The 12,190-nt window shown below is 44.5% G+C and overlaps 1 protein-coding gene across 14 annotated transcripts in view; it reads left to right on the top strand.

The window, feature by feature from the left end:
* The window catches only part of ADGRL3 (adhesion G protein-coupled receptor L3), a 591,492-nt gene that overhangs the window by 499,694 nt on the left and 79,608 nt on the right, over positions 1-12,190 (top strand). For all 14 annotated transcript variants that reach the window (XM_014943112.1, XM_014943115.1, XM_014943111.1 and 11 more), the window contains 3 exons: positions 7,556-7,739; positions 8,547-8,669; positions 11,442-11,650. In XM_014943112.1, the coding sequence (XP_014798598.1) occupies positions 7,556-7,739; positions 8,547-8,669; positions 11,442-11,650 (516 nt within the window). The remainder of the gene's footprint in view (positions 1-7,555; positions 7,740-8,546; positions 8,670-11,441; positions 11,651-12,190) is intronic.

The following is a 12,190-nucleotide window of genomic DNA, read 5'->3' as shown; positions in this document are numbered from 1 at the left end:
TCCCTTCCGGCCTGGACCATTCTATGATTCTATGATTCTATGATTTATGTCAGCAAGAGCGAAACTAGAAATCCCCACCCTGCGTGTTTCTACCTTGGTGAAGCCATTGTTAGGAGGATGGGGGGGTCAAAGTGGCAGCCTTTGGTTTGTCACCAGACCCCAAAGTTCTTCACATCGATGTTAAAATGGAAGGTGACCACGTATTCCTCTCCTTACAACTGAGCTACACTTACGGCTGTGTGCCCATGTGTGACACAGCAAAGCTGAGAAAAACATCTAGTGTCTCTGCTTTAGGCTGAATCAGTCCTGGAATCTGGTGGCACTGGTTAAAAGCCTCAGTATAGATTGCCATAGAAGTCAGTGGGAGATGGCCCTTTGATTTGGACCGTTGGAGAAAGGGATGAGTCTGCTCCTTGTTTGTTGTGTGGGTGTCTATTTTTGTCAGTTAGGTTGACGGTTGGACAAGATGATCTTTAAGGTCCCTTCCAACCTAGAAGATTCTGTGATTCTGTGATTCGTGGACTCCCTCAGAGTTCCCTTAAAGGCTGTGGATGTTCTATCAAAGAGGCATTTCTTGTTTGCAAGCCGTTTTCCTTTCTTGCTGCAGCTTTGCTCCCTTCCCCAGCGTGATTGCTGGAGCGGTCGCTTGTGTAGTCTCCAATCCCGAACAGTAGGGCAGCAAATACAGATGATTCATAAATGCAGTTCTCAGCTTACTCTGCAGGGAAGATCTCATTAGACGAAACAGATCATATATTATTTCCTTCTTCCCAATCAATTCCTTTTTATTTCGGTCCTACAGATGCCTTCTGACCTTAAAATACTCTTCCTCATACACTAAGCAAAGCAAAACCATAACCTGTAATTTGTAACCTTGTTCTATTTCTCAGATCTCCTATTTATCGGGTGCTCCCATTAGGAGATTATTGGTAGTTCAAGGCCAAGACTGCAAACTTTGCATGCCTGGTGCAAGACCATTAATTCCATGGTTAAGCGTTTTGTAGATGGCCTAATTTTAATAAAGGTCAGTGCCTTTCTTCTCACTGCAGTGAGTTCTCAGCGCCGCTGACATTCAGGCCATTTCTTAGTCAGTGCCTGTAGCCAGAGCATAAATATTTGCATTAGAGTTGAAAAGAGAAGGTTCCGTGCTCTTCCTTGAGAGCCTTTGATCTCAATCCATAGATCCCTAAAATTCCAGAGAGCAATTTTAGAAATTCCTCTGCAAGGTCGGGGGAGGGTCTCCTCTTGCCTTTCCCAGGAGTAGTAGGTTTTGACTCAGTTCACCAAAACTGGTACCACCAGTTGCCCAATCACCACTCCAGTGCTTAGTTTTGAAGGCAGAAACGGAGGATAGCAGTACATATTCTAATGATTTATTTCTTTTTAAGTACTCATTGAAGTTCAGCTGGTTTCAATCTAAATATGTGTTTGTCCATTTTACTGAATATTGTAATTGGTTTCTAATGACCTTATTGCTTTGTAAAAAGCCTTAGATGGTGGCTGGGCTTTCCCGTGAGAAGCTGCCTCCAGTGTGCTTACTTATTGACCAGAGACAAATTTTGATTTGGAATTAAAAGAACAAAGGACAAGGTGAAAAACCATCCGAGGGCGAAGAGCCTTGTCAGAAAGGTTTGAAGGCACTTCTTAGCTAAGAAGTAGGATTTAATGCCATAATTTAGCGAAAATGACATCTTCCGTGTTTATGAAGCTGAAGAAATGAAATGTTCATCTATTTTTGCCTTGAAGTCGCACAGAGGGGATGACTGGTCCAGTTTGGTGACCCCTGTGTGGTGCGATCATGGTGCCAGTGGTTTGCCATTCTAGAAAGACCCATCACTTCCCAAGCTGGTCCCTTTCCATGCAATAACCTTGCCAGAAGCAGCTCCTGGCATGCCCAAATCCACATTTTCATGCTGGTCCTCTTCTCCAAAGGGCCCATTCTGGCTGCACCAAGGTACATGCAGAGTTAAAGGGAGCTTCTCTTGTACTGGTGCTTTTTCTGGCCAGAGGCAAGAATTGCACAACTTCCAGCAGAAGGTGTCATCAATGGCATTAATTGCTTTGGAGGCTTGCAAATACCGATAGCTTAAGAAAAGGTTTTGTTTGAGCACTGAGTGTTTCATATGAATACAGAGCAAAATCAGGTGTTCTTGAGCAAGGAAGCAGGTAAGCTTTTTTAAAGAACCACCACTTTCCAGTGGGCAAAAAGAAAAAAGAGCACAATGTGATCACTGACCCATACCCACAATTCAGTGCATCTGCTGTCTGACAGATTTTTCATTTTCACTGTGCACTGTTGACCTGAAAGGGGTTTTGTCCTTTTTTTTTTTTTTTTTTCTCTGCTGATCTGCCGTGAAACCTCAAGCTGCTATTAAAAAGTGGGCTGGTAATGTTTTTGCATGCTTCAGATAAAGATAATGGTGCACTTGTTGTGGAGCAGTACCTGGAGACCTCCAGCAGGACCAAAACCAACCAGCTGTGATTTTAGTCTAGCGATGCAAAGCACAGCCTTGTGGCTGTAGCTCCTTCTATCCTAATTTTTGGAAGTGCATTGTGTGAAATATTCCTATGAGATCAAGGAAGACAAGTGTGTTAGCAGTATGAAAGAGGGCTTTAAAAGTTAAAAAAATTGTGATACTTTAATTAGAGATGTCATCGCAAAGGTGATGCGTTAATGCCGCGTGCCACTCTCCCCATTTTCCCAAAGCTGCTCTCAGAGGGAAGACCTTGATGTAGATTCCATACAGTGTGTTCAGTCTCATCTTAAGGAGATGCTTCTTTGTAAGGGAACACAGACTGCATATTTGAAGACTACTCAGCAGAAGATTCAACCAGTATTACCTGTAGGGTCTGCTGGTGTTCACTGCCATGAAGCAGTGTCTTCTCCAGTTGTAAGTTTGTTGGGGTTTTTGTTCTTCCATCAGCTGCTCGACGAGAGGCCAAAATGAACAGTAAAGGTTTAGAGAGGTCCTAACTCTAGGAGAGCTGCTGGCTTTCTAAGGTTGGGGTTGCTGCACTTAAGCACCATAGCACAATGCAGTCTGGTCCCAGATTTGGCAATGGTACGTTGGTACGTTGAACATCTCTTAGTGATTTCCACTGTTGAATTTGAATCCCAATTAAAGACAGATTTTACATTACAGAATCTGCTTTTGTCAAAGAGCAGTGCCTTGGATGCTGGTAGGGTGAGAGATAAATAAATGGATGTGGTACCATGGGATATATACTCCCCTCCTAGGTTTAAACTCTGTGTCATGTAGCCAGATATTCTCACCAGACATTTCTAGAGGTGGAGAAGATAAAAATAAATGAACAAGAAAAATTCAGTTTTACCAAGCGAAGCAGCTGTCACAAAGGACATCAATGGGATATGTACGTTTGGCCTTTTAGTAATGTATAATTACTGTAAGACTCCTAATTAGTTGCCTTTCGATGGTACCTCTTTTAATACCAATTTGTAAGTGTCTCAGAAAGAAGGTTTACATTTTGTTTCTGTTTTGTAACCTCAAGACAAAATCAAGAAACCATGAGCATATTCCCTTATTTGGGAAAAAAAAAATCTCGCTCTGCAATTTATTAACATTTATTTACATTGAGTGTACATTCTGTGTGTGGTGCTGTATAACCACGTAATGAAAGGGATCACCATCATGAGATTTGTCTTTTATGCCTGGTATGTTCTTGCTCTTCTCTCGATATCCAATGGTAGCCACTGCTGGAGACACGAAAGGTCCACATTTTTATTTTGCATGAGGCTTGCAGGGGTTCTTTGGAAGTTGTTCACCCAGTTGAGCAGCATTTGGAAGAGGGATCAGGCAGGGGAAGAGAAGAAAACCACAGCAGAGAGAGGAACTGCTTTAGCTTGGGAAGCAAGGGCAGGGTCTTCGAGGAGGTAGACATGCAGCATCCTTTAATAGGTGTTGGGTTCTTCAGGAATAGGACTGATCTTCTGTGACTTTGGGTACCTGAATGAGGATAATGCTTGCTATAGTTCCTTCTGCTTTCTGTGGGGAGAGAGACTAGAGAGCATCTGGGGTCCTGACTTTGGCTGCATGTTAAATTCTTGAAGTGAGGTGGGATGAAACTAGTTCAGAACTTTCCTAGCTCCCTCTGAAATTTCCCATCGTTATCAGGATCACCAGGGATCTCAGATAAAACCCATCACACCATCAGCTCCCAAGCACACCTGTCTCATGCCTTCTTCCCTTCAAAGGTCCTCCATCTGGGCTAAGCCTCCTTCTGCTGGTCACTGAGAGGCTTTTCCAGGAGCTTGACGCTGCTGGTTTTTCTATGCTGGAGCTTCATCTGACCACAGGGTCATTGGAGCAAGTGCCAAACCCACCTAAACCACGACAGCTCAGCTTAAAAGCAAAGACACAGGCCGATTCTTGTCCCTTGTGCTTGCCTTTCCACAGTTCCCGCTCCCCTGCCCAACTTCTCCCAGTTGGTGTCTCTGTCTCAAGAGACACTGTTGCTTTAACAGTTGTTTTGTTTCATTTAAATGCCTTCCTCAGCCCCTGTCCAAAATTCAAACATTTCATTAGCACCTCATCTTCTTGGCTTCAGCCCGCAGCACTCAGCCATAATGAAGTGCTGCACTCATAAATATAATGCTGGGAACACTTGATTAATGCACTGAGACAGGTGAGGAGAATGACCCGCCGAGGAAAGCGATGGACTAAATTCATCTTGGATGTAACACCATCGAAGACAGTCTACCAGCTTTGTTCAAATATGGGCTCAGGGCATGACCCAAAGTCCTTGGAAGTCTTTCTGGAGCTTTGGTGTTAGGCTCCAGATCCAAAGTGATGCGTGGTGGCCGGTTTCAGGTTGGTCACCTCATGAGGATGGATGCTCATCAGCACCACGTCCATTGGTTGGGGCCTACACATTGTGCAGGAGGCAGCACGTTAGGCCTTATGGGTGTTCACTCTCAAACTTTGCGTGCATGCGTGCACACGCGTTATTAAGAGCTAGAGATCAGACTTCCAGCTTATCAAACACCAAAAATACCCCCCACTTAAAATGCTATGGATTTTTAGTATTTCTTCTTGGCTACTAAAGTTAACCAGCTTTTTGTCTGCACATATTTAATGTCCTAAGATGATTTTTAGACAATTTAGGAAAATCAGTTTAATAATCAGCTATAGGAAATTGATCTATGGTTAACGAGTTCCACTTAGCAGCAAATAAGAAAAGGATTCCACTCCTGGATTATAAAGGCTTGACAGCAAAATTACTTTTTAGAGGATGAGATTTTCAACCATTTTGGTTTGCTTCATTGGTTGAATCATGGGTTACTCCATACTTTGGGAAACCAAGCTGTGAGGTTCAGGAGAAATGTTGTCTATTAATCAGGGGAGCAGGGCAGTAGCTGCCAGGGAGGGGGAAGATCTGTTTTAAGGTACAAGAGAGGTTTGGCACAAGAAGAAATTAGTTAAATGATCATTAATAAATGTAGGTTGGCGAGCAGGAGCTTTGTACTGTCCGAGGAGCCCGACTGTTGCTCAGTCTTCCAGTAGGAACCATGGTGGTATGAGAAACCTTCGAACCTCAAGGACATTTAGGACTAAGATGTACACGGCGACATTTCTTGGAACGTGAAATGTCTTTGCTGGGATTAAAAGCACCAGGAGTGGCAGGTCTATCTGTCTTTGCTTCTCCTTGAACCTTGTTGTAATTGAAGTTGGTTTTGGTTTTTTTTTAAGGTCACCTGCAGATAGCAATAAAGTAAAAGTCTAGTTTGATGTGATTATATTTTTTTTAAGGTCACCTGCAGATAGCAATACAGTAAAAGTCTAATTTGATGTGATTATATTCTCCCGTTGCACGCTGGTATCTGCCCGTGGCTGGGGAGTGAGTCAGGATGCCCCACACACTCTGTTGCCATCGTAACGCTCCTCCTGAGGGCTCTGCTGAAGAGTGGGCCCTGCCATGACTTCTTTTCACCTATCGTGTTGTACAGGAGGGTTTGGAAACACTGTCAGGAGCACGTACTGAAGTATTTCCATGGAAGTGACCCCGTGGGGCATCCTTCAGGCTTGCGGCCTGTCAAAATCCCATGGGATTGTCCTTGCCTTGCGTAACAGAGGTGTGGGTCGGATGCCTAATGCGTTTGGTGTGCAGGAAAAGACTAAGAGAGGCAACTGCATCTCAGAGGGAAGGCTGGTTTCTGCAGTAGGCATTAGCTGGCAGCGGAGGTGTTTCTTTGTGGGGCAGGCCAGCCTGGTGGCTAGACACTAACCAGCAGAAGAAAGCACAATCAAAGTACCTTTTCCCCCCACACACACCTCTTTTCCTGTGCACAGGGAGTTCTACCAACTGGTGCAGCTGGTCTCATTAAAAATCTTTAGCTGGGAGGTAGTTGAGTCAGCTCTGGTTAGTAACTGAGCAAAACCTGTGGGCTGGGTAAGCTCCACTGCTGTAATTTTGCAGTCCTGAGGCCAGCGTGGTTTCCTGTGATCCTGGATGCGCATCCAGATGAACCTGTAGGAAGTTCTCCGTGGGAGGGCCTCTCTGTGCCTGGCAGCCCAGGGCAGAAGGTGCACGGCAGGAGAGGCTGGAGTTGTTAGCTGGCTCCTTCCTGAAACGGAGCGATCTGAAATGTAATGTTTTAACAAAATCCCTACGGGCCCCTGCTGCTTCCCTGGGTGAAGTGGTGTAACTCAACTGTCTCCGTCTTCACGCCTGCCTGCTGGAGGTTATGTGGTGGGGAAGGCTCTCAGGAGCCCTAAGCCCTTGCTTAAATAATTAAATTAAATTAAATACCTTCCATGGGTGCCCCAGCCCCACTCCTGCCTTCTGGTGCTGCAGGTAGCAGCAACCCGCTTCACAGATGGGTTTTGAAATCTATTTTCACGCATGTTTCCTTAACGATTTCCTCATTTCCCCCCCACACCCTCCCCCCAATCCCTAATTCCTTGTTACTCCAAGCCTGGAGTTGCTGATCACGGAAGCAGAAAAGCGCTATTCCCAGCTTCCCAGCCTGTATTTAGAATAAAATCAACATTTCCTCCCTCTCCCATCTGATGATGTGTTAAATGATGCTTAGCTCCACTGCAGCCTGCCCCAATGGGGCAAGGGTGTAGAGGGGTGTAGAGAGGTGGGGGCCGGTCTCTTTTCTCAAGTCACAGGCAACAGGACAAGAGGAAATGGCCTCAAGTTGCGCCAGGGGAGGTTCAGGCTGGAGATTAGGAAAAATTTTTTCACTGAAAGGGTTCTCAGGCATTGGAATGGGCTGCCCAGGGAGGTGGTTGAGGCCCCATCCCTGGAGGTGTTCAAAAGCCGGGTTGATGTAGTGCTGGGAGGTCTGGTTTAGTGATGATGCTCCTTGTTTGTTGTGTGGGTGTCTATTTTTGTCAGTTAGGTTGACGGTTGGACAAGATGATCTTTAAGGTCCCTTCCAACCTAGAAGATTCTGTGATTCTGTGAGATGCTGTCCTCCCCCTGTGTATCGATATGCATGGAGGATGTGACTGAGCATATGTCAGAGGTATCAAGGGTGCTCCAGAGGTTCTCCAGAGCCCTTTCTCACTCCACCCCTCTCCCTTTGCAGGCCATGGTGGAGACAGTGAACAACCTCCTGCAGCCGCAGGCTCTGAATGCGTGGAGGGACCTGAACGCCAGCGAACAGCAGCGGGCGGCCACCAAGCTCCTGGACACTGTGGAGGACAGTGCCTTCGTGCTGGCTGACAACCTGCTGAAGACAGACATTGTCCGGGAAAACACTGACAATATCCGTAAGGGACAGATCTCATAAATACCCAGAGTAAAGGCTGGGAAATCTGGCTTTGGTCTTGGCCCCAAGATTAACTGGAGAGCAATTTGTTAGATACGCCTTAGCCCTCTGTCTGAAGGACTTAAAAGTCTTTCCAAAAGACCCTAAAGGAATAAGGCAGCTCTCTCCCCTTGACATCCCATTGAAAATGAGCACCTAAAACCTGCCTTTATTAGTCCTGGCTTTGAGGGCAAAATCTGCGCTAGAACAATGAGAGCACAGCTTCACGGGGAGATTGTTCATCGTAATGCAATTGTGTTTCATTTCATACAAATTTGTGTCTTTATTTCGCTGATTGTTGATTTTAATTAAAAAACAAGCATGATGGAATCACCAGCACTCCCACTGTGCATATGGAGAATGAGAACAACTCTTCTTTCTATTTTTGTGAATACAGATCCTGAGCACTGATAACATTTAGAGAAAGTACCAATCGCCAGTGGCAAAGAACTAGCATTTTCAGATTCTCATTTTAACCATTGTCCTTAATATCCTGAGGTTCTTGTTTACAAGAACTGGTTGTATTTTGTCTTCCACGGAGAGTAGAATTTATTTGCCTTTTTTTTTTTTTTTTTAATTAAATCTAAAACTTCTTCAGGGCAAAGATTTAAAAAGAAATAGGAGCCCAAACAGAGTCTAGCATGAAACATTGTAAGTTGATTATTCTGCTCTCAGGTGGTCTGGAACACCATTTTGTTGCTTTGAAGTATCATGTGGAAGATTATTTCGGTAGAGATATTTTCTTAGTGTCGGTCTGTCTTGCAAACAGAGCTGGAAGTTGCGAGACTTAGCACAGATGGGAATCTGGAAGATCTGAAGTTTCCCCAGAACATGGGCCATGGGAGCGCCATTCAGCTGTCAGCAAATACCTTGAAACAAAATGGTCGAAACGGTAGGTTTAATCGCTTTACTAATATTTAAATTAACAGCATCAGTTGCTTATGCCCTTGACTGCAAGCTAAGTTGGCTGTCTGGGAATGTATTATATTGCTAAGTCATTCACAGCCTTCAAAAGTATGATTTGCTGGTAAAAATACCCCAGATCCTGAAACGATGTGGCTGTTGGGGCACAGCCCTGACTCCAGAGAAGGGCTTTAAACTGCTGTTAATCTGCAGCAGGAGGCTTCAGGTGGGATACAAGGCTTGTTTGAGTATACGGCTCCAGTGCCCCCCTGTGAAGAAGAAGCAATAGTAGCAAATATTAATAATGAACCAACATGGCAGAAAAGGTTGATTAAATGTTATGAATCGAAATCTTCAGTGTCTTTCTTTCTGAAGCTTATGAACCTCGTGATACAATATAAATTAAAGATGGAGTTATACGTGAATGGTCTTCATGCTGCCAAGCAATTTATCTCCAGACCAGGAATTTGAGCAGACACATTTTTTGATCTCTGTGGCCCTGCTATAGACCAAATTCAAACTCCAAGGCTTTCTAACATGCTCCTATTTCTGAGTTCCTTTAAAATTTAACCTGTGTGCAAGGGGAAAGCACTCCAGTACAGGCTTTGATTACCGCAGGCAAAACATGGAGTGATAGGGCAGTATTACAGCCAGACCAGATGGATTAAAACTGCCAAAATGGCACTTAAAACTGCCAAAAATTTCTGACAACTGTTAAAGAAAAGTTTGTTCTGGTGGTTCAAAAAGAAAGTTTGACCGTTGACTTCCTTGATGGAGTTTGGTACCTTTGCATGTAGGATTTAAAGAGAAGTATTTCTTTCGGAGACAGTGTAAAACCTAAGATGCGTAGCAAAACTCCAGCGGGGCAGGAGTTTCACTCCACTAGTGGGCTTTGGAGATTTGAAGGGAAAGAGAAACTGTGTCGACATTGAGGAAAGGGAATTTTGTCTTTCTAAGCATGATATCACTGGAGTTCTGGTCAAATCAGGAGAGCCCCATCAATTTGCACCAGGTTGGCACCTACCTAAAGGTCACCAAAGAGCAAGAAATAAAATTATCATGGAAGGATTTAGGTTGGGAGGGACCTTTGGAGTCATCAGTGCTTCACCTTCCTCAGAAGCTGGGGTGATTCCTATAGAAACAAAAAAAATACCTTCCCACAACTAATACATATAAAGCCAAGCTAATCACATTCAATTCTTATTTATAGCCTGTGAAATAATGAGCAAAACAGAAGGGAAACTGGAGGGTTTCAGTTAAAAACAGTTGGCTGGTAGCCTGGGTTTTCCGCAGGCTCCCTAATGCTGGTTTGTTGGGGGTTTTTTTGTGGAAGAGAGGATATCTGATTGGCAAATTAAGAGAAGAAGTTTATATCTTTTAATGACATTTCTGCAATTTTGTTTTACCCTTCATGTGAGATTGGAATTGCGTTGGAAAGTTTTGGATTCCTTCCCCCAGATTTGTCCTCAGTTTTTTCTGAGTAGTCTTAATTTATTAATGGACTCTAATTATAGTTTTATACTGCATCTGTGCCACCCACCAGAACAAAATATAGATCATAGAATGGTTAGAGTTGGAAGGGAACTTAAAGGTCATCAAGTTCCAACGTCATGGGCAGGGACACCTCCCACCAGACCAGGTTGCTCCAAGCCCCATCCAGCCTGGCCTTGAACCCCTCCAGGGATGGGGCAGCCACAGCTTCTCTGGGCAACCTCTTCCAGTGTCTCACCACCCTCACAGCAAAGAATTCCTTTCTGGTATCTAATCAATATTTCAATAAATCTTTCAATTTAAAGCCATTACCCCTTGTCTTGTTGCTACACTCCCTCATAAAGAGTCCCTCCCCAGCTCTCCTGTAGGCTCCCTTCAGGTACTGAAAGGCCATTATAAAGCCTTTCTCCCTGAAGCCTTCCCTTCTCCAGGTTGAACAACCCCAGCTCTCTCAGCCTGTCTTCACAGCAGAGGTGCTCCATCCCTCTGATCATCTTTGTGGCCCTTCACTGGACCCGTTCCAACAGGTCCATGTCCTTCCTGTGCTGAGGACTCCAGAGCTGGACACAGAGCTCCAGGTGTGGACTCACCAGAGCGGAGTAGAGGGGCAGAATCACCTCCCATGACCTGCTGGCCACACTGCTTTTGATGCAGCACAGGATACGGTTGGCTTTCTGGGCTGTGAGCACACCTTGTCAGCTGATGTTGAGCGTCTCATCCACCAACAGCCCCAAGTCCTTCTCCTCGGGGCTGCTTTCAATCCATTCTCTGCCCAACCTGTATTTGTGCCTGGCATTGCCGTGACCCAGGTGTGGGACCTTGCACTTGGTGTGGTTGAACTTCATGAGATTTGCACGGGGCCCACCTCTCAGTCCTGTCTAAGTCCCTTTGGATGTCATGTTTCCCAAGCATATCCTGGAGAATAAACTGTTATGTCAGGTGGGAAACGGACCACCTGGCCTCTTTTCTCTGGAGCCAGTTACACTCACTGATGCCAAAAATAAGCCCACCTTCTCTGTCTCCAACTGGTCTGTTTGCTTATAAAAGTTTGTTTTAAAAGAAGCAGCTCTGCCCTTCTTATCCACGGACTGCTTGTTGCACCTCGAGGTGCTCATTGGGGTTGGCAGGACAAGGTGAATTTTCTTATCCCATGTCTTGGTCCTGTCACATTTTCCTAGAGAAGTTCTAAAGTTGGTTCAGAGAAGAGAGCTGAAAAAAAAATCACCCTAATGAGCTAACCTGGATATATAACCTCTTACTGCTCTTCTAGGTGAAATCAGGGTGGCTTTTGTGCTGTACAACAACCTGGGCACCTATCTCTCCACGGAAAATGCCAGCATGAAACTGGGAACAGAAGCAATGTCGACTAATCACTCTGTCATTGTCAACTCCCCTGTCATCACAGCAGCAATAAACAAGGAGTTCAGCAATAAGGTTTACCTAGCTGATCCCGTGGTGTTTACCGTCAAGCACATCAAGGTGAGTGAGTTCAAAAAGCGTTTCTTTTTTTTTTTTTTTTTTTCAATTTCTAAAACAAAGTGATGCAAAAGTTGGCTGATGTGAGGCCCCCAGCAGTCCTTGATCAGATTTTGAATTATACATTTTTTCCTTTGCTCTTTGTGTTACTTACGGGGAGTGTCTCTTCTACATTACATTAATAAAAGTCAAGAAAGAGTCTCCTTTGAGCTGATGCCCATTGCTCAGTTGCTGACACACGTCATTCTGTAATTAAAAACTACCAATATATTAGAAAGACCATAATATTATTTTATCATGGTGGCAGGGGATATTAGAGGAAAGTGGAATTAGAGTGAAAGAGGACAGCTAGTCCTCCTGCTAGCCAAGCACAGTCATTACAAAAGTTGATTGCTTAAAGCAATTAATTTCTCTGCTCTGCAATGCAAATGAAGCAATCTGCTTTTGGAGAGCTGGATTTAGTCTGTGGCTGAAATTAATCAAGAACAAAGAACTAAGTTCACATTAGCAAAGAGCACAGCAACAATCTAACTTTCCCTGGTA

Source organism: Calidris pugnax, unplaced genomic scaffold (assembly GCF_001431845.1).
Source record: "Calidris pugnax isolate Ruff unplaced genomic scaffold, ASM143184v1 scaffold16, whole genome shotgun sequence".
NCBI lineage: Eukaryota > Metazoa > Chordata > Aves > Charadriiformes > Scolopacidae > Calidris > Calidris pugnax.
Note: the sequence above shows the minus strand (reverse complement) of the source record. Positions and strands in the feature narration are given on the sequence as shown.